At 54.8% G+C, this 20,579-nt stretch overlaps 1 protein-coding gene across 2 annotated transcripts in view; it reads right to left on the bottom strand.

Moving 5' to 3' along the window:
- SEMA6B (semaphorin 6B) overlaps positions 1-20,579 on the bottom strand; it is a 40,108-nt gene that overhangs the window by 4,419 nt on the left and 15,110 nt on the right. The window contains exons 1-14 of one of the 2 annotated variants that reach the window (XM_037994614.2): positions 14,354-14,756; positions 13,143-13,292; positions 12,830-12,953; positions 11,970-12,030; positions 11,758-11,820; positions 10,785-10,886; positions 10,271-10,361; positions 9,773-9,892; positions 9,188-9,276; positions 6,143-6,360; positions 3,738-3,869; positions 3,060-3,209; positions 1,544-1,726; positions 1,308-1,454 (exon numbers count right to left, since the gene is read on the bottom strand). In XM_037994614.2, coding sequence (XP_037850542.1) covers positions 1,308-1,454; positions 1,544-1,726; positions 3,060-3,209; positions 3,738-3,869; positions 6,143-6,360; positions 9,188-9,276; positions 9,773-9,892; positions 10,271-10,361; positions 10,785-10,886; positions 11,758-11,820; positions 11,970-12,030; positions 12,830-12,953; positions 13,143-13,263 — 1,601 coding nt within the window. In that variant the 5' untranslated portion in view covers positions 13,264-13,292; positions 14,354-14,756. Of the gene's footprint in view, positions 1-1,307; positions 1,455-1,543; positions 1,727-3,059; positions 3,210-3,737; positions 3,870-6,142; positions 6,361-9,187; positions 9,277-9,772; positions 9,893-10,270; positions 10,362-10,784; positions 10,887-11,757; positions 11,821-11,969; positions 12,031-12,829; positions 12,954-13,142; positions 13,293-14,353; positions 14,757-20,579 lie in introns of those variants that run through there. The other variant, XM_073017085.1, reaches the window with a different exon arrangement.

The raw sequence follows: 20,579 nt of genomic DNA, 5'->3' as shown, positions 1-20,579 counted from the left end.
GCCTCAACCTCCCAGGCTCAAGTGATCCTCCTGCCTGGGCCTTCTGAGTAGTTGGGACCACAGATGTGTGCCACCACGCCCTGCTGACTTATTTATTTATTTATTTTTTTAGAGACAGGGTCTCACTATGCTGTGTTGCCCAGACTGGTCTCGAACTCCTGGGCTCAAGCAGCAGTCCTCCTGCCTTGGCCTCCCAAAGTGCCGGGACGACAGGCGTGAGCTACGAAGCCCAGTCCCTCCTCTTTATTTTATTATTATTTTTTTTGAGACGGAGTCTCGCTCTGTCGCCCAGGCTGGAGTACAGTGGCCGGATCTCAGCTCACTGCAAGCTCCGCCTCCCGGGTTTATGCCATTCTCCTGCCTCAGCCTCCCGAGTAGCTGGGACTACAGGCGCCCGCCACCTTGCCCAGCTAGTTTTTTGTATTTTTTAGTAGAGACGGGGTTTCACCGTGTTAGCCAGGATGGTCTCGATCTCCTGACCTCGTGATCCGCCCGTCTCGGCCTCCCAAAGTGCTGGGATTACAGGCTTGAGCCACCGCGCCTGGCCTAGTCCCTCCTCTTAATAGCAACTCCTGGAGTCCTTAGAACAAACCTGTGTGCAGGACACTGTTCACTCCCCATTTTACAGGTAAGCGAAGTGAGGCTCCAGAAAGTAAATGTCTGCCCAAGCGGCAGAGCTGAGATGGGAGCCCAGGCCTCGTGCCAGAGGCTGTGCCCTTGGACTTGGAGCCACTGGGTCATTGTTGCAATAACGGTGGGCAGGAAGCAGGGTCCTCTGCACTGACGGCTCACATGGAGCCCAGGCGTGCGCCAGCACTGGCGTGCATCCTAGCTTTCCTCCCATTTTAGAGACAGGGAAACAGCCTCCGCCGTGGTCCCTGGTTCTCCTTCCCCTGCAGTCTCCTCCTGGTGGCAGCCACCAGAGGGCACCTGTAAGCACCGGAGTCACCACCAGTCCCTCCTCTGCCTGCAACCCTACATGGCTCCCACCTCCCTCGAGGTCAAAGCCCAAGTCCTCCCTGAGGCCCACAAAGTTCTGCACAAACTGCCCTGTCCCCTCCCATCCCCTCCCTGTCCTCCCCTCCTTCCTCTCTCCCCCTTGCTCATTCTGCTCCAGCCACACCGGCCACCTCACTGTTATTCCAACACACCAGGCGTGGTCTTGCCCCTGGGCCTTTGCATGGGCCGTGCCCTCTGCCCAGCTCAATGACTAGGACGTTGTTGGGCTTTTGATTGGAACCCAGCTCTCCCTCCCTGTGCCCATCCTCCCTCATTTCCTGCCCATGGTGGGCCTGGTGGACACTCACTTCATACACCCAGAGTACTGCTGGCAGCGAGCCACGGGCACTCGGACCACGCAGCGGGGGAAGGCAGCCAGCAGGCCCCCTGAAGCTGCGTCCAGCTCCAAGCTCAGCAGCCGCTGCCCTGTCTCGCCACCGCCCGGCTGTCCACACCTGGGGACAAGCAGAGTGGTGAGGCTGAGGGCAACTCAGCCCATCTCCCCTCCTGCTGGCGACCCCTCCCCGTCTTTGCCCGGACTCACCTGTCTGGCCGGTAGGTCTCAAACTCTTCCAGGAAGACACTGAGCCCAGATGTCCCTGAGGTACTGGCATTGGGCCGGACGAGGAACTTGAGGACGGTCCCTGCCTCAGAACCCAGGAAGACAACAGTCTGGTTGCCCCAGGGGCCGGCTCCCACATCCACAGCCACTCGAGTCAGCTGGTGCCTGGGGGACAGGGCAGGGGAGGGTCAGGCTGGCCCCATATCCCCCAGGGGTCCTCTGGCCACCACCTGCCACCAACACGGGCATGGGCATGGTTACACGGGTGTATACAGACAGTGACACACCACGTGACAGCAACAAATGCATGTGTGCATGGATGCCAGACACATGGGTGATCACACAGGCACGTGGGCACACTCGCCAGAAACATAACCCCAAACCAGACTCTACTTGGCCCTGTCGCTTTTGTTGAGACAGAGTCTCCTTCTGTCGCCCAGGCTGGAGTGCAGTGGCACAATCTCAGCTCACTGCAACCTCCGCCTCCCAGGTTCAAGCGATTCTCTTACCTCAGCCTCCTGAGTAGTGGGGACTATAGGTGCGTGCCATCACGCCTGGCCAATTTTTGTTTTGTTTTGTTTTGTTTTCTTGAGACAGAGTCTCGCTCTGTCGCCCAGGCTGTAGTGCAGTGACGCGATCTCGGCTCACTGCATCCTCTGCCTCCTGGGTTCAAGCGATTCTCCTGCCTCAGCCTCCCAAGTAGCTGGGACTACAGGCGCCCGCCACCACACCCAGCTGATTATTTTTGTATTTTTAGTAAAGACAGGGTTTCACCATTTGTCCAGGCTGGTTTCAAACTCCTGACCTCAAGTGATCCTCCCACCTCGGCCTCCCAAAGTGCTGGGATTACAGGCGTGGGCCACTGTGCCCGGCCCCCCTTTCTCCTGATGTGTATGTCTGTCTGTGTACCTTTTAGTCTCTTTCTCTCTCTGTCTCTCTTCCCTGTCTCTGTCTCTTTGGGTGTCTGTCTCTGATTGTCTCTCTCCTTGTCTCCGTCTCTCTCCTCCTTTGTTCTCCTAGTGTGTGTGTGTCTGTCTACCTCTTTTTTTTTTTTTTTTTTTTTTTTTGAGATGTAGTCTCCCACTGGCCCAAGGTTGGAGTGCAGTGGCATGATCTTGGCTCACTGGGTTCAAGTGATTCTCCTGCCTCGGCCTCCCGAGTAGCTGGGACTACAGGCACCTGCCACCACGCCTGGCTAATTTTTGTATTTTAAGTAGAGACGAGGTTTCTCCATGTTGGCCAGGGTGATCTCAAACTCCTGGCCTTAGGTGATCTGGCCGCCTCGGCCTCCCAAAGTGCTGAGACTACAAGCATGAGCCACCGTACCCAGCACCCTGCCTGTCACCTCTCCATCCTCTCTGTCTCTCTGTCTCTGTCTCCAGCTCTCTGGGCAGCGCCAGCAGCCATGGGCTCAGCTGTGTTGAGCATCTGCATCCTCTCACCCTCAGTCTACCCCATCCTCTCTCCCCTCGCCACGCCGTGCCCCTCCAGGACTGACCTCATCAGGGTCCGCACGATCCAGGGTGCGTGGCCCAGCGAGGGCACCGCCTCGTCCATCAGAGGGTGGGTCTTGACAAAGTTTAGGATGTCGTCCGGCAGGGCGCTGGAGGCGTTGTACTGCATCCCGGGGGCTGCGCAGCACCCAGGCCTGGGGGTGGCAAGGGTGTGGTCAGGACGAACATAAAGGTCCTCATAATGGGGCCTGGTTCACCAGGGGTACCCATTGCTTTGCCCAACGGCCCTCAGTTTTCTTTTTCTTTTTTTTTTTTTGAGATGGAATCTCAATCTGTCGCCCAGGCTGGAGTGCTTTGGCTCACTGCAACCTCATCCTCCTGGGTTCAAGCGATTCTCCTCCTCAGCCACCCGAGTGGCTGGGATTACAGGCATAGTGCCATCACGCCAAGCTAATTTTTGTATTTTTAGTAAAGACAGGGTTTCGCCATGTTGGTCAGGCTGGTCTGAAACCCTTAACCTCAGATGATCCGCCCACCTCAGCCTCCCAGAGCGCTGGGATTACAGGCGTGAGCCACCGTGCCCGGCCTCAGTTTTTCCCATCTGCATAATGGGTACAGCTGAACTCAGCATCAGCTAAATAACCACCTGGAAGCCCCAGCCCCCGGCCCTGGGGATCAGGACCTCATCTGGGCACATGACTCAGGATGGGGGGGATTCTCACCGGGGTCGAGGCACCTGATCCTCCGGCACCGGTGTCCAGATGGACTCGGGGGACTTCTGTTCTCGGAAGCGGCCTTCAAACACAGCTGCCACCTGTGTCATGTCAAAGGCGCAGACAGCCGAGCCAGGGATGCTGAGAGGTTGGGATGAAAGAATTTGGTGAGCCCAGTGGGAGGCCCCATCTCAGACAATCACATGCAGGAGCCTCTGTCTGCAGGAACCAGCGAATCTTCAGTCTTCCTGTGCCAGAGACATCCCGTGTCCCTCCCGCATCTGTCAAATGCAGCCGTTCCTCCTGAGTAACATCTCAGATTGGACCACAGTTCAGGGTCTACGAGGCTGCCCCCTGTCCAGGCCCCCATCCCTGTTTTTTTTTTTTTTTTTTTTTTTTTGAGACGGAGTCTCGCTCTGTCGCCCAGGCTGGAGTGCAGTGGCGGGATCTCAGCTCACTGCAAGCTCCGCCTCCCGGGTTCACGCCATTCTCCTGCCTCAGCCTCCCGAGTAGCTGGGACTACAGGCGCCCGCCACCTCGCCCAGCTAGTTTTTTGTGTTTTTTTAGTAGAGACGGGGTTTCACCGTGTTAGCCAGGATGGTCTCGATCTCCTGACCTCGTGATCCACCCGTCTCGGCCTCCCAAAGTGCTGGGATTACAGGCTTGAGCCACCGCGCCCGGCCCCCATCCCTGTTTAATTGGATGTCCTGCCTCCCCACTGCCACTGTTAGAACCCATTCCCCAGCAGGCTTTTTCTATTTTTGAGACCCAGTCTTGCTCTGTCGCCCAGGCTGCAGTGCAGTGGCGTGATCTCGGGTCACTGTAACCTACACCACCCGGGTTCAAGCAATTCTCCTGCCTCAGCCTCCCGAGTAGCTGGAATTACAGGTGCCTGCCGCCACACCCAGGCAATTTTTGTATTTTTAGTAGAGACAAGGTTTCACCATGTTGGCCAGGCTGGTTTCAAACTCCTGACCTCAAGTGATCTGCCCTCCTCAGCCTCTCAAAGTGCTGGGATTACAGGTGTGAGCCACTGTGCCTGGCCCACAAGCAGGCTTTTTAAAAATGCAAATCTGGGCCGGGTATGGTGGTCCGCGTCTGTAATTCCAGCGCTTTGGGAGGTCAAGGAGGGTGGATCATGAGTGGTGGTCAGGAGTTTGAGACCAGCCTGACTAAAGTGGAGAAACCTCGTCTCTACTAAAAATACAAAATAAGCCGGGCATGGTGGCATGCGCCAGTAATCCCAGCTACTTAGGAGGTGAGGCAGGAGAATTGCTTGAACCGGGGAGGCAGAGGCGGATGGATCACAAGGTTAGGAGTTCAAGACCAGCCTGGCCAAGATGGTGAAACCCCATCTCTACTAAAAATAAAAAAAAAATTAGCCAGGTGTGGTGGTAGGTGCCTGTAATCCCAGCCACTTGGGAGGCTGAGGCAGAGAACTGCTTGAACCCAGGAGGTGGAGGTTGCAGTGAGCTGAGATAGCGCCACTGCACTACAGCCTGGGTGACAGAGCGAGACTCGTCTCAAAAACAAACAAACAAGGCCCGGCGCAGTGGCTCAAGCCTGTAATCCTAGCACTTTGGGAGGCCGAGATGGGCGGATCACGAGGTCAGGAGATCGAGACCATCCTGGCTAACCCGGTGAAACCCCGTCTCTACTAAAAAAAAATACAAAAACCTAGCCGGGCGAGGTGGTGGGCGCCTGTAGTCCCAGCTACTAGGGAGGCTGAGGCAGGAGAATGGCGTAAATCCGGGAGGCAGAGCTTGCAGTGAGCTGAGATCCGGCCACTGCACTCCAGCCTGGGCGACAGAGCGAGACTCCGTCTCAAAAAAAACAAACAAGCAAACAAACAACAACAAAAATGCAAATCTGATCTCATCCCTCTTGCTCTTCACTCTTCCATGGCTCCCAATGCTCTCAGGAAAAAGTCCAGGTTTCTGCCTGCAGCCCACAAGGCCTTGCCTGATCCATCCCATCACTTCCCTGCCCTCGTGTTGTCCATTCTCCCTTGTTCGCTTCCCACACAGGCCCTCTCAAGATTCCTTAAATATACCGAGCTCACTGCAGCCTCAGGACCTTTGCATGTGCTGTTTCTCCAACTCTGAACACCCTTCCCTCTTCCTCCATCTCACACCTGAAGCCTAGCTCCAATGTCCCCTCCTCCAGGAAGCCCTCCCTGCTCCTCTCCCCAAAGGCAGAGAATGAGGATATCTCTGGCCCAGTTCTGACCAAAGGGATTTAGAGGGTCATTGTCAGCTTGTCTCACCCCAGCCTGGGCCCGAGGCCTCTCAGCGGTCTAATCCAGTGGTGCCCAACCCAGGACCCTGGGCATATCTGAGGAGTGAATGAATGCAAGCCCTCTCTACCCATGCCTATTAAATGCTCCCAGTTCGCTCCCATTGGTGGGCGCTGACCTGTTGCTGGGCGTGGAAAACACAGCCAGGACCACAGGCCGGCCCCCGAGGCTGACCACGCCTGTGACAGCCTGCAGCACGTTGAAGTAGAAGTGGGAGTCCCCAGGCACAGAGCAGTTGAGCCGCGCCTTCAGGAAGGACGTCCACTGCTTCTCCAGCACGCGGGGGGAGCCTCCCACGTCGTTCTTGCACACTCGGGCCACGCGGGACACCACCACCTGGGCGTGACAGTGGACAGACGGAGGCCTGAGCTCTGTGTCCCAGGAAGTCCTGCTCACAGGCTGTGCCACCCACCACCCAAGCCGGGATGGAGGAGTCTGACCCTGGCTCTGGTGGGGCCAGTCACCGTTCCTCTCTGGGCACCGGCTTCCCTTGCAGAAATCGCCGGTGGGAATGTCAGTGATGATAATAGCAACGGTGGCAACCATAGTCATCACTGCTTCCATGAAGAAATGTTTTATTCTCACATCTCTTACACTCTTCCTGAGGGCTGCCTACTGATATCCCCCCATTGTACATATGGGGAAACTGATAAGAGGCATGGATAAAAGGAAGTGACTGGCCAAGGTCACAATAGTAGTTAGTGGCAGTCTGTGCACTTCAGCACTGCCTGGTTCCCTGGATGGATGGATGCATGAGTGGATGAATAGATGGATGGATGATTACAATAGAGGGATGAGTGGGTGGATGGATAAATGAATACATCTGAAAAAGGATGATAGATAGTGGAGGAGATGATGACAGAGGACAAGGTAATTAGGCAGTTGGTAGATAAGTAGATGGATGGGTGGGTGGATGGATGAACAGGTGGATGGAGAGAAAGCTAGGTGAATGGATGGACGGATGCATGGATAGGTGAATAAGTGCATGAATGAATGGATGGATAAGTGGGTGGGTGGATGGATGGATGGATGGATGGATGGATGGATGGATGGGTGGATGGAAGGAAGGAAGGAAGGAAGGATAGGTGAGTTGGCTGAGTGGATGGTTGGATCAGTGAGTGGGTGGATGGATGGATGGGTGTGTGGGTGGATGGGCAGATAAATGGATGGATAGATGGGTGGCTGCATAGATGATGAGTGTGTGGATGAGATGGATGGATGCATGGGATGGAAGGGTGGATGGATGAATGGATGGTGGATGGATTGGCAGATGGACAGACAGATGAATGATGGATGGATGGATGGGTGGTTGGATAGGTAGATGGATGAATGGATGGGTGGATGGATGGATGGATGAATGATGGATGGATGGATGGATGGATGGATGGATGTGTGGATGGATGGATGGAAGGATGGATGGATGGGTGAGTTGGGTGGGTGGATGGTTGGATGGGTGAACGGATGGATGGATGGATAGATGGATGGATGGATGGATGGATGGATGGATGGATGGATGGATGGATGTGTAGGTGGATGGGCAGATAAATGGATGAATAGATGGGTGACTGCATAGATGATGAGTGGGTGGATGAGATGGATGGATGGATGGGATGGAAGGGTGGATGGATGAATGGATGGCTGGATGGATTGGCGGATGGATGGATGTGTGGATGGATGGATGGATGGATGGATGGATGTGTGGATGGGTGGGTGGATGGATGGATGGATGGGTGAGTGGGTGGATGGATGGATGGATGGGTGAGTGGGTGGATGGATGGGTGGATGGATGGATGGACGGATGGATGGATGGGTGGATGGATGGATGGATGGATGGATGGATGGATGGATGGGTGAGTGGGTGGATGGATGGATGGATGGGTGAGTGGGTGGATGGATGGATGGATGGGTGAGTGGGTGGATAGATGGATGGATGGGTGAGTGGGTGGATGGATGGATGGATGGGATGGAAGGGTGAATGGATGGGTGGATAGATTGGCAGATAGATGGATAGATGAATAATGGATGGATGGGTGGTTGGATAGGTAGATGGATGAATGGATGGGTGGATGGATTGGCAGGTGAATGAGATGGATGGATGGATGGATGGATGGATGGATGGATGGATGGATGGATTGGTGAGTTGGGTGGGTGGATGGTTGGATGGGTGAGTGGATGGATGGATGGATGGATGGATGGATGGATGGATGGATTGGTGAGTTGGGTGGGTGGATGGTTGGATGGGTGAGTGGGTGGATGGATGGATGGATGGATGGATGGACGGATGGATGGGTGTGTGGGTAGATGGGCAGATAAATGGATGGATAGATGGGTGGGTGCATAGATGATGAGTGGGTGGATGAGATGGATCGATGCATGAGATGGAAAGATGGATGGATGAATGGATGGGTGGATGGATTGGCAGATGGATGGATAGATGAATGATGGATGGATGAGTGGCTGGACAGGTAGATGGATGAATGGATGGGTGGATGGATTGGCGGATGGATAGGATGGAGGGATGGATGGATGGATGGATGGATGGATGGATGGATGGGTAGATAAATGGATGGATGGGTGGGTGCATGGATGGGTGGATGGGATGGACGGATGGGTGAATGGATTGGCAGATGGATGGATAGATGATGGATAGATAGACGGACTGAGGGATGGACTCATGGACGGACAGGGTGGAAGGGTGGTTGGATGAACTGATGGGTGGATGGATGCGTGGACAGATGGATGAGTGCATGGATGGATGGATGGGTAGTGGGTGGATGAGTAGATGGATTAATGGATTCATGAAAGTGTGGGTGGGCTGAAAAACAAGCAGATGGGTAAGTGGGACGGTGAGCAGGCAGATGGATGGACAGGGGATGAAGGATGGATAAGTGATTGTGGCTGGATGGGTGGACAGGTGAACAGCAACAGCACCAGGTGTATCTGACTTCCAATTCAAGTCCCTCGTCAGGACTGAGTGCTCCACGGCTGCTCTGTAGATGCCTTCAGGATCAGGGCCTGATCATGGCTGGAAGGGAGGCCCTGGGAACCAGAAATGGAGGGCAGGACCCTCTTGCCCCACGTAGGCATTCATGGATCCACCTCTGCCCCCTAACTTCACATGATCAGAGCCTCTCAACTCCATGCCCCACTGCACTGGTCTCACCTTCTCCAGGTAGTTAAACTCCATCGCGATCTCCCGGAAGAAGAAGTAGACATGGCTTCCCCACTCCACCGCATGGACAAAGTAAGGCTCTGCAGGAGAGGAGGGGTCTGAACTCAGCCCCTGACATGACAAAGGGGATTTCTGGGGCTAAGAACTCACTGGCTTTTATGGTGAAGGGGGGACCTAGGCTGGTTACCCAGGCAAAATGAAACAGACTCAGTTTGGTTTTTTGCAGGGGAAGGGAGGTCAGAAGAGCCTAAAATCGCTGTGTCTCTTGCTGCAAATGGCAACATCAACTATTTTTTATCTTCCTCCCTCATGTGTTGAAGAGCTGAGTCCTGCTGTATCTTTTCTGTGGTTCCATTTTGGGCTTCTAAGCCACCCACTTCCAGCGGGTTCTACTTTAGATCCAACTAAACTTGTTCCTCTAGCTTTCCAGCCTTCAAAAAGGCCAACAGACTCCAAAGATGTGGTGGAAATCCTCCCACCAAGCTCCTCTGGGACTCTTATTCTGGTGGGGGGATTTGATGAATGTCAGGTTCTGGGCCCTGCCAGGTCTGGGCCCACTGCCCTTCCTGGTCTCACCTTTGAACCACTTGGAGTCGTGTTTCACGGTGCGCAGGGTGGGCCTGTCCCCAAGGCTGCGGTAGATGACAGCGTCAATGGCTAGGAAGTCGGTAACAGTAGCTGTGAAGAGCATCCCGTCTGGATGGGGTGGGTGGGGAAGGCAGGCAAGAGATGAGACCGCAGAGGCCAGGGGCTGGGTGGGTCGAAACTCGATTTTCTGAGACTGAGCCCTGAGCCTAGGGGAGCCCCTGTCTCCAGGCTGAGCCCTGATCCCATCCAAGCCCCACCTCCAGCCAAGCCCTGACCTTAACTGAGCCCCTGACCCTGGCTAAGCCCCGAGCCCTGCTGAGCCTCAATCCCAGCTGAGCCCCAAACCTGGGCTGAGAGTCTGCCCACGTCACAGCTGGGATGAGTGGCCATCCAGCTGCCTTCTAAATGACCCAGACGCTGGAGTAGAAAACGCCAGGTCTTGCCTCTGGCTGGGGCTGATCAGATGGAGGTTGCGGGGGTACTTACCAGAGAAGAGGGCAACATTGGCGTGCTTGGGGTCGTAAGGGCAGCGGGCCATACCGCTGATGCTGTCTCCCACGGGCTGCAGGGTGTCTATCTGCAGGGACCATGGGGGCTGAGTGACAGATCTCCTGACCCCGCCTAGCAGCCCCTGGCTCCCACAGCCCGCCACTCTAGGGGGAATCCTGGTCCACCATGGATTACTGTGTGACCCTGGCCACTCACTTAACCTCTCAGGGCCTCAGTTTACTGATCTGTAAATGGGTTTAAGAGTCGATCTCTAGTTAGACCTGCAACTGGCTCATTGTCTAAGTAGCTAAGGCTTCCCTGGCCCCCTGTACAGGCCTCGTTTGGACAGCAGTGACTCCTCTTGAGCTCAGGGGCAAGAGGCAGGGAGAGTATATCCAGGAAGGCTTCCTGGAGGAGGTGACATGGCCTGGGGAAAAGTCATGGCCAGCAGAGGTCGGGCGAGCAGAGGCCTGGAGGTTGGACCTGGGGCGCAGGGAGTGTTAAGACTCACGCTATAGTTGGCGCACACCGGGTTGAAGGCGTTGGAACCGCACACAAAGAGCGTGGACTCGTCCCGAAGGAGCAGCACCTTTACGAAGTTTCGACACTCGCCCTGGGGTGGGGACAGGAGGAAGTGGGGAGCGCGATGTGGGCGTGGTCATGGTCACAGGCGTGGCCAGAACCTGAGCTTTGTGGGTGGAGGGCCGGTCTGTGGTGTGCGTGGCCAAGTCTGGAGCCCTCCTTGGGGTGTGGTCAAGGCAGGGGCTGAACCTAGGACTGGCTGGGGACATGGCGCGGCCCAGACAGGGTAACACTTTGTATCAGCAGTGCAGGCAAAGTCAGGATTGTGGGCATGGTCAGATGATGGGCATAACCATGGCAACAGCAGAGTCCCAACCTGGGATGGAGGAAAAGGATCCGCCCTGGGTGTGGTCGGGGCCAATTGGGGTGGGGCATGGGCGTGACCAGAACTAACTGGGGCGTGGTGGGCATGGTTATGGCTGATTGGGGCTAGGTTGGGAGCATGGCCAGAGTTGGTGGGGTGGGCGTGGTCTGGGCTTATTGGGGCGGGCCAGGGGCGGGGTGGGGCGGGCAGGACTGATAGGGGAGGGGTCGGGATAGGGACCTGATGGATTGGGTGGGGTGTGAGCATGACCTGGGCTTGTAGGAACGAGGATGGGGGTGGTGGTAGGACTGACTGGGGCAGAGGTGTGGGCGTAGCCAGAACTATTTGGGGCGTGGTTATGGCTAATTGTGGCTAGGTTAGGGGCCGGGCTAGGACCAATTGAGTGGGGACGTGGCCGTGGCCATGGTTGTTTGGGGATGTGGCCAGGGCTGGTGGTTGGGCGTGGCCAGGGCTGAGAGGGGGGGTTGGGGCGTGGCCAGGGCTGGTGGAGTGGGCGTGGCCTGGCCTGATTGGGGCGGGGCATAGGTAATGCCAGGGCTGATTCGCAGGGGCCGGGACCGAACGTGGGCCCGCTCACCTCCTGTTTGCCCTTCATCCGACACACGTTTATGTCACTGGGATTCGATCTCCAGGTCAGCTTCTGCAGACAGAGAGAGCTGGTGAGGGGGTATCGGGTCCCAGCAGCCCTAAGTGACCCCGTCATGCAGGGCCGAATTCACCCAGCCCCCCCGGTGCAGTGCCACGCCCCCCGGCCCTACCCCTCCACTCCCACCTGCACCCCTTCCTCACCCTCTGGTACCGCAGCTCCGTGGACGTGGGGGGCTCCAGCTCTACCCTGTAGAGGTTGTCCCTGGGGGAGGGGCATAGTTAGTGAGACACGGGGGCTCCACCACTCCCTCCCATTCCATCCTCCCCACTGCCAATGTGGCGTGCACACGGGGGCACGCAGGGACATGCCAACGTCTGTGACACCAGCAACTCCAGCGCCGACCACACCCCTCCTAAGGGCCCCAGCAGGACTTCATACCCTGCCCTCCACCTCCTGCCCGACACGCCCCACGGGCTGCCCCCAACACCACGTCCCATGGCCTTAGGCCAGGTGCCCCACTCAGCGCCTCCCAGGCGCCCACCAGTCTCTCCCCCGTCACACCCATGCCGAGGAAGTTGCCCTGCTCAACATCATTGGTGACTTCGTGTGGTTAAACCCAGTGGTCACTTCTCCATCCTCCTCATTCTCTCCAAAGCATCTGATCTGTCCGGAATCTCTCCTTCCTGGGATGCCCATCCCTAGAAGCCCCGTAATCTCATACTCGCTTCTCCCCACAACAGCTTCCACCTGGTCCAGCCTCATCATAGCCAGCCTGGAAAGCCCAGTCCCCTCCACCCTGGTCCCCTGGCTTCCATTCTCGCTCCCTCCCAGAAGCAGCCACCAGAGGGTGCGTGTGAGCACCTGAGTCAGGTCCAGTCCTCCTCTACCTACAACCCTCCGTGGCTCCCACCTTCCTCCGGGTCAAAGCCTAAGTCCTCCCAATGACCCAACAGGCTCTGCACGATTTGTCCCGTCCCCTCCCTGCACTCCCCTCCTCTCTCTCTCCCCTTCGCTCATTCTGTTCCAGTCACACAGGCCTCCTCGCTGTCCCCAGCAATACCTGTCGCCAATGAACAGCGTCCTGTTGACTCGCAGGACTCGCTGGATGTGGAGGTCTTCAGTACCTTCTGCGGGGGCGAGGCGTCCGGGTCCGCTGCCCACAAACACGGGATAGTGGTTCAGGTCTGAGTGAGGGGGTGGAGAGGGGTGTGAGCAAGGGCTGGGGGTGAAGAGAGGGCGGCCCGAGGTCATGCCCCTTCTAGGGTGGCTCCTGAACTGGTTGAGTCCCCCAGTGGGGGCAGCAGACCCAACTGGGAACCCAGACACTCCCACGGGACTCCACCCCCCGCCCCGCAAGACACCCCCAGACTCACAGTCCCTGGGGGCCACGCTGAGCGGCGGCGGCTCCTCAGGAAAAAGGCCGTGGGCGCCCCCCAGTAGCAGCAGCAGAAGTAGCAGGGCCGGGCGGGGAGGGGACGCTTGCGGGGTCTGCATGGCGAGGGCGAGGCGACAGGAGGTGACGCCTGCGGGTGAGGGGCGGCGAGGTGAGCGGCCCTGCAGTCCGGCTCGCGGCCACAAGAGGGCGCGCGAGAGCCTCAGCCGCTCCTTCACAATCCCAGAAAAATTGCCCCCGGGGAAAATAATTAATAATAACAATAGTGGCAATAATAATAATAATACACAGCACTGATTTAATTATCAGAACAGCTTTATGGTCACGTGTGCGTGATAGCCCAGGAAACGACTTCAAACAAAAATGCATTCAGTAATTAAAAACTAATAATAATAATTATAATAGATACGAATATCCTAAAACACGCATTTAAAAATGCAATCTCAAAATACACGCATAAAAATCCTTCGAATTAAAACACAAAAATATTAAACTCAAAGGCAAAAAAAAAAAAAGTCAAAGACAGTTGGAATTTTATAAGCCACAAGCTGGCTGTGTGCAGTGGCTCACGCCTGTAATCCCAACACTTTGGGAGGCCGAGGTGGGAGGATCGCCTGAGGTCAGGAGTTCAAGACAAGCCTGCCTAACAGAGCGAAACTCCGTCTCTACAAAAAAAATACAAAAATTAGCCTGGCTTGGTAGCATATGCCTGTAATCCCTGCTACTGGGGAGCTGAGGCAGGAGAATCCCTTGAACCCAGGAGGTGGAGGTTGCAGTGAGCCAAGATCGCACCATTGCATTCCAGCCTGGGCAACAAAGCAAGACTCCATCCAAAACAAACAAACAACCAACCAAACAAACAAACAAAAAACGCCACAAGCTGGAAACGACAGTACTACATAACTACAGAGTCACAGACTAATCCCCATGCCAAGGGCCTCTGTGACCCTGGAGGTCTGACCTCCTTCTCAAGTCCAGCCTTTTCGTCCTCCGCTTGCATACTTCCATGACAGGCGCCTCACTACCTCTCAAGGGGGCCTGCTTCTCACTCCCATTCAAGGTAATTTTGCAGAAACTTCTAGGTGTGTGGAGTGGAGGCCCTCTCCCACCCAGGTAATGACATGGAAGCAGATTCAACCTCTGAGCCCCCGCCCTCCATGCCTGAAGGTCTCAGTTCAGGGCACCCCCTACCAGAAAGGGGTACAGTCCAGGTCCCGGAGCCCCGAATGAGAAGCTCAGCAGCCTTGTCCTTCTGGGAAGTACTGGGCAAGCTCCGTGCCCATTTCCCTGTCTGAGCAGCAGGGGTATCCCCCAGCCCTGCCCCAGCTTTGTGGCTCAGGGATTCTGAGCCCCCAGAGGTGAAGGTGATTCGAGACGATCGGCCCTGGAGTGCCTGCCTCCTCCAAAAACAGGAAGACCTTGCATAGAGCGGCAGGGCTTCCTCTCCACGACCCTGAGCTTCCAGGATTTGTGACTCAGTGAACACCCGGATTCCACGTGTGTTCAGGGCACGGCCCTGTTTCCTTCAGAGTTTCCTTCCCTGGCTCCTCCCCTACTCTACAGCCTCCTGTGGCTCCCAGGGACCCCTGAGTCCAGGCCCCAGCCTCTCCCTGGGTTTCAAGGCCCCTGACCTCAGACTCCCCTTTGGCCTCCCCTCCCCTCATGTCACAGGCTCTTCTAGCCCCTACCCCAGAACCTACTGAAGAGCCATGTCTGCCCTGTGCCTTTAAAAAAAAATGGCGGCTGGGCGCGGTGGCTCACGCCTGTAGTCCCAGCACTTTGGGAGGCCGAGGCGGGTGGATCACGAGGTCAGGAGATCGAGACCATCCTGGCTAACACGGTGAAACCCCGTCTCTACTAAAAAAAAATACAAAAAACTAGCCGGGCGTGGTGGCGGACGCCTGTAGTCCCAGCTACTCAGGAGGCTGAGGCAGGAGAATGGCGTGAACCCGGGAGGCGGGGCTTGCAGTGAGCCAAGATCCAGCCACTGCACTCCAGCCTGGGCGACAGAGCGAGACTCCGTCTCAAAAATAAATAAATAAAAATAAATAAATAAATAAATAAAATTTAAAAATAAAAAAATTTTTAAAAATGGCTAAAATAACATATAACATAAAAGTTGTCCTCTTAACCATTTTCATTTAATTATTATTATTATTATTTGAGACAGAGTATTGCTGTGTCGCCCAGGCTGGAGTGCAGTGGTGCCATCTTGGCTCACTGTAGCCTCTGCCTCCCGAGTTCAAGTGATTCTCACGCCTCAACCGCCCGAGTAGCTGGGATCACAAGCGCCCGCCACTATGCCCGGGTAATTTTTGTATTTTTAGTAGAGACGGCGTTTTGCCATATTGGCCAGGCTGCTCTTGAACTCCTGACCTCAGGTGATCCGCCCACCTCGGCCTCCCAAAGTGCTGGGATTACAGTTGTGAGCCACTGCACCCGGCCGCCCTTAACCGTTTTTAAGTACACACAGTTCACTGGCATTAAGAACATCCACATAATTGTGCAACCATCACCACCACCATCTCCAGAACTTTCTCAGCTTCCCAAACTGAAATTCTGTCCCCATAAAACACTCACTCCTCACCCCCTCCCCAGCCCCCGGCACCTCCCATGCCACTGTCTCTGTGAACCTGATGACTCTAGGGACTTCCTAGAAGTGGAATCACACAGTGTTTGTCCTTTCGTGTCTGGCTTCTCTCACTGAGTGTGATTGCCTCAAAATGCATCCACACTGTGACCTGTGTCAGGGTTTCCTTCCTTTTTTTTTTTTTTTTTTTGAGACAGAGCATTGCTCTGTCTCCCAGGCCGGAGTGCAGTGGCACGATCTCGGCTCACTGCAACCCCCACCTCCCGGGTTCAAGCGATCCTCCTGCCTCAGCCTCCTGAGTACCTGAGACCACAGGCACGTGCCACCACGCCCAGCTAATTTTTGTATTTTTAGTACAGACGGGGTTTCACCATGTTGGCCAGGCTGGTGTCGAACTCCTGATCTCAGGTGATCCACCCGCCTTGTCCTCCCAAAGTGCTAGGATTACAGGTGTGAGTCACCACATCTGGGCCACCTTCTGGTTTTCTGACAGTAGCCATCCTAATGGGTGTGACATAGTGTGCCTTTCATCTTGTGTTTTATCAGATAATATTTAATTATAGAAACTGTTTCTTTAAACATTGTTTTAAGAGACAGGGTCTGGCTCTGTCACCCAGGCTGGAGTACAGTAGCACAATCACCACTCATGACAGCCTTGAACTTCCGGGCTCAAGCGATCCTCCTGCCTCAACCTCCCAAGGAGCTGGGACCATAGGTGTGCACCACCATGCCTGGCTTTTTTTTGAGGGAGGGGGGTGCGAGGGGAGGTGGACAGAGTCTCGCTCTGTTGCCCAGGCTGGGGTGCAGGGGCATGATCTCGGCTCACTGCAACCTCTACCTCCCAGGTTCAAGCGATTCTCATGTCTCAGCCTCCTAAGAACCTGGAATTACAGGTGCACACTGCCACGCCCAGTTAATTTTTGTATTAATTTTGTAAAACTTTGGGAGGCCAAGGCAAGAGGATCGCTGGAGCTCACGAGTTTGAGACCAGCCTGGGCAATATAGCAAGACAACCCCCCACAATCTCTACAGAAAATAAAAAGATTAACCAGGCGTGGTGGCACATGCCTGTAGTCCCAGCTACTAGCAAGGCTGAAGCAGGAGGATCGCTTGAGCCCAGGAGTTCAAGAACGCAATGAGCTATGATTGGGCTACTGTACTCCAGTCTGGGCGACCAAGTGAGATCCTGTCTCAAAATAATAAAATAAAATAAAATAAAATAAAATAAAATAAAATAAAATAAAAACAACAACAAAAAAACTAGCAGACACAGAGCACTTGGTAGGTGCCAGGCACGATCATAAGTACTTAAATTAACTCATTTAATCTTCATAACACCCCCAAGGGGTGAGTGCTCCTTTTTTTTTTTTTTTTTTTTTTTGAGACAGAGTCTTGCTCTGTCACCCAGGCTGGAGTGCAATGGCGCGATCTCGGCTCACTGCAACCTCGGCTTCCTGGGTTCAAGCAATTCTCCTGCCTCAGCCTCCTGAGTAACTGGGATCACAAGCGACCGCCATCATGCCCGGCTAATTTTTGTATTTTTAGTAGAGACGGCGTTTTGCCATATTGGCCAGGCTGGTCTTGAACTCCTGACCTCAGGTGATCCACCCACCTCGGCCTCCCAAAGTGCTGGGATTACAGTTGTGAGCCACTGCACCCGGCCGCCCTTAACCGTTTTTTTTTTTTTTTTGAGACAGAGTCTGGCTCTGTCGCCCAGGCTGGAGTGCAGTGGCCGGATCTCAGCTCACTGCAAGCTCCGCCTCCTGGGTTTACGTCATTCTCCTGCCTCAGCCTCCGGAGTAGCTGGGACTACAGGCGCCCGCCACCTCGCCCGGCTAGTTTTTTGTATTTTTAGTAGAGACGGGGTTTCACCGTGTTCGCCAGGATGGTCTCGATCTCCTGACCTCGTGATCCGCCCGTCTCGGCCTCCCAAAGTGCTGGGATTACAGGCTTGAGCCACCGCGCCCGGCCCCTTAACCGTTTTTAAGTACACACAGTTCACTGGCATTAAGAACATCCACATAATTGTGCAACCATCACCACCACCATCTCCAGAACTTTCTCAGCTTCCCAAACTGAAATTCTGTCCCCATAAAACACTCACTCCTCACCCCCTCCCCAGCCCCCGGCACCTCCCATGCTACTACTGTCTCAGTGTACCTGATGACTCTAGGGACTTCCTAGGAGTGGAATCACACAGTGTTTGTCCTTTCGTGTCTGGCTTCTCTCACTGAGCGTGATTGCCTCAAAATGCATCCACACTGTGACCTGTGTCAGGGTTTCCTTCCCTTTTTTTTTTTTTTTGAGACAGAGCATTGCTCTGTCTCCCAGGCCGGAGTGCAGTGGCACGATCTCAGCTCACTGCAACCCCTACCTCTCGGGTTCAAGCGATTCTCCTTTCTCAGCCGCCCAGGCAGCTGGGACTCCAGGTGCATACCACTATGCCTGGCTAATTTTTTTTTTTTTTTTTTTTTGCATTTTTAGTATACACATTTAGTATATACATTTTTAGTATTCACCATGTTGGTCAGGCTGGTCTGGAACTCCTGACCTCAGGCAATCCACCCACCTCGGCCTCCCAAAGTGCTGGGATTACAGGCATGAGCCACCATGCCCAGCCTCCTTCATTCTTATTATTTTTTTGAGATGGAGTCTCGGTCTGTCACCCAGGCTGGAGTGCAGTGGCATGGTCTTGGTTCACCGCAATCTCTGCCTCCCGGGTTCAAGCGATCCTCCCGCCTCAGCCTCCCCATTACCTGAGACCACAGGCACGTGCCACCACACCCAGCTGATTTTTGTATTTTTAGTACAGACGGGGTTTCACCATGTTGTCCAGGCTGGTGTTGAACTCCTGACCTCAGGTGATCCACCCGCGTTGGCCTCCCAAAGTGCGAGGATTACAGGTGTGAGCCACCAAGCCCAGCAACCTTCCAGTTTTTTGACAGAAGCCATTCTAATAGGTGTGACATGGTGTGTCTTTCATCTTGTGTGTTTTTTTTTTTTTGAGACGGAGTCTCGCTCTGTTGCCCAGGCTGGAGTGCAGTGGCGCGATCTCGGCTTGCTGCAAGCTCCGCCTCCCGGGTTCACGCCATTCTCCTGCCTCAGCCTCCCAAGTAGCTGGGACTACAGGCTACTGCCACCACCATGCCCGGCTAGTTTTTTGTAGTTTTTAGTAGAGATGGGGTTTCACTGTGTTAGCCAGGATGGTCTCGATCTCCTGACCTCGTGATCCGCCCGCCTCGGCCTCCCAAAGTGCTTGGATTACAGGTGTGAGGCACCGCGCCTGGCCTCATGTGTTTTATCAGAATAATATATAACTCTAGAAACTATTTCTTTAAACATTGTTTCAAGAGACAGGGTCTGGCCCTGTCGCCCAGGCTGGAGTACAGTGGCACAATCACCACCTACTGCAGCCTTGAGCTCCCAGACTCAAGCGATCCTCCTGCCTCAGCCTCTCGAATAGCTGGGACCATAGGTGTGCACCACCATGCCTGGCTTTTTTTTTTTTTTTTTTTTTTTTTTTGGTGGCGGTGGGAGAGGGCTGAGGACAGTCTCACTCTGTGTCCCAGGCTGGGGTGCAGTGGCTCACTATCAGCTCACTGCAACCTCCACCTCCCAGGTTCGAGCAATTCTCGTGTCTCAGCCTCCCAAGAAGCTAGGATTACAGGTGCGCGCTGCCACACCCAGTTAATTTTTGTATTAATTTTGTAAAACACTTTGGGAGGCCAAAGCAAGAGGATTGCTTGAGCTCATGAGTTTGAGACCAGTCTGGGCAACATAGTGAGACACCCTCCCACAATTTCTACAGAAAATAAAAAATTAACCAGGCGTGGTGGCACATGCCTGTTAGTCCTAGCTACTTTCGAGGCTGAAGCAGGAGGATCACTCGAGCCCAGGAGTTCAAGAATGCAATGAGCTATGATTGGGCCACTGTACTCCAGTATGGGTGACCAAGTGAGACCCTGTCTCAAAAAAAAAAGTAACAACAACAAAAAACCACCTAGCAAACACAAAGCACTTGCTAGGTGCCAGGCACTGTCTTAAGTACTTAACTCATTTAATCTTCACATCACCTCCAAGGGGTGAGTGCTTTTTTTCTTTTTTTGGAGACAGAGTCTCGCTCTGTCGCCCATGCTGGAGTACAGTGGTGCGATCTCCGCTCACTGCAACCTCGGCTTCCCGGGTTCAAGCAATTCTCCTGCCTCAGCCTCCTGAGTAGCTGGGATTGCAGGTATGCACCACCACACCCAGCTTATTTTTGTCTTTTTAGTAGAGACGGGGTTTCACCATGTTGCCTAGGCTGGTTTCGAACTCTTGGCCTCAAGTGATCCACCCTCCTCAGCCTCCTCTCCAGTGCTGGGATTACAGGCGTGACCCACCGCGCCCAGCCTGGTAAGTTCTCTTAATAGGCCCCTTATACAGACAGAAACTGAAGCATAGAAAGGTAAAGTCACTTGCCCAAAGTCAGCGATCACAAAGCCCACATTAGATCCTGCTCAATTTTACTTATTTTGATAATAACACACAACGGAACCCCAAATATTCATTGCGGGGAGTCCAGGCCACTTCACAACGAACCCCATCTACCTGGCCTCAGTTTACCCCCTCAGTCTGGGGTTACCCGAGGCCTGTGCACCTCCCGCTACCCCCAAGGCCATCTGCTGCTCTCCATGAAACTCGAGGAGCCTCTGCCAGCAGCCGCTCGGCGCCTGCCTGCCCGGAAGCGGCCCCACCACCTGCCGCGCTGCGGCTGCCGGACACCTGGTCACAGGGAGCCACGGGGCTGCCGATGGTGTGCAGGGTTCTCCGGGGCACCCGTGCACCCAC

This window comes from Chlorocebus sabaeus, chromosome 6, assembly GCF_047675955.1.
Source record: "Chlorocebus sabaeus isolate Y175 chromosome 6, mChlSab1.0.hap1, whole genome shotgun sequence".
In the NCBI taxonomy this organism is placed as follows: domain Eukaryota; kingdom Metazoa; phylum Chordata; class Mammalia; order Primates; family Cercopithecidae; genus Chlorocebus; species Chlorocebus sabaeus.
This window is presented reverse-complemented; position numbering and strand designations above follow the sequence as displayed.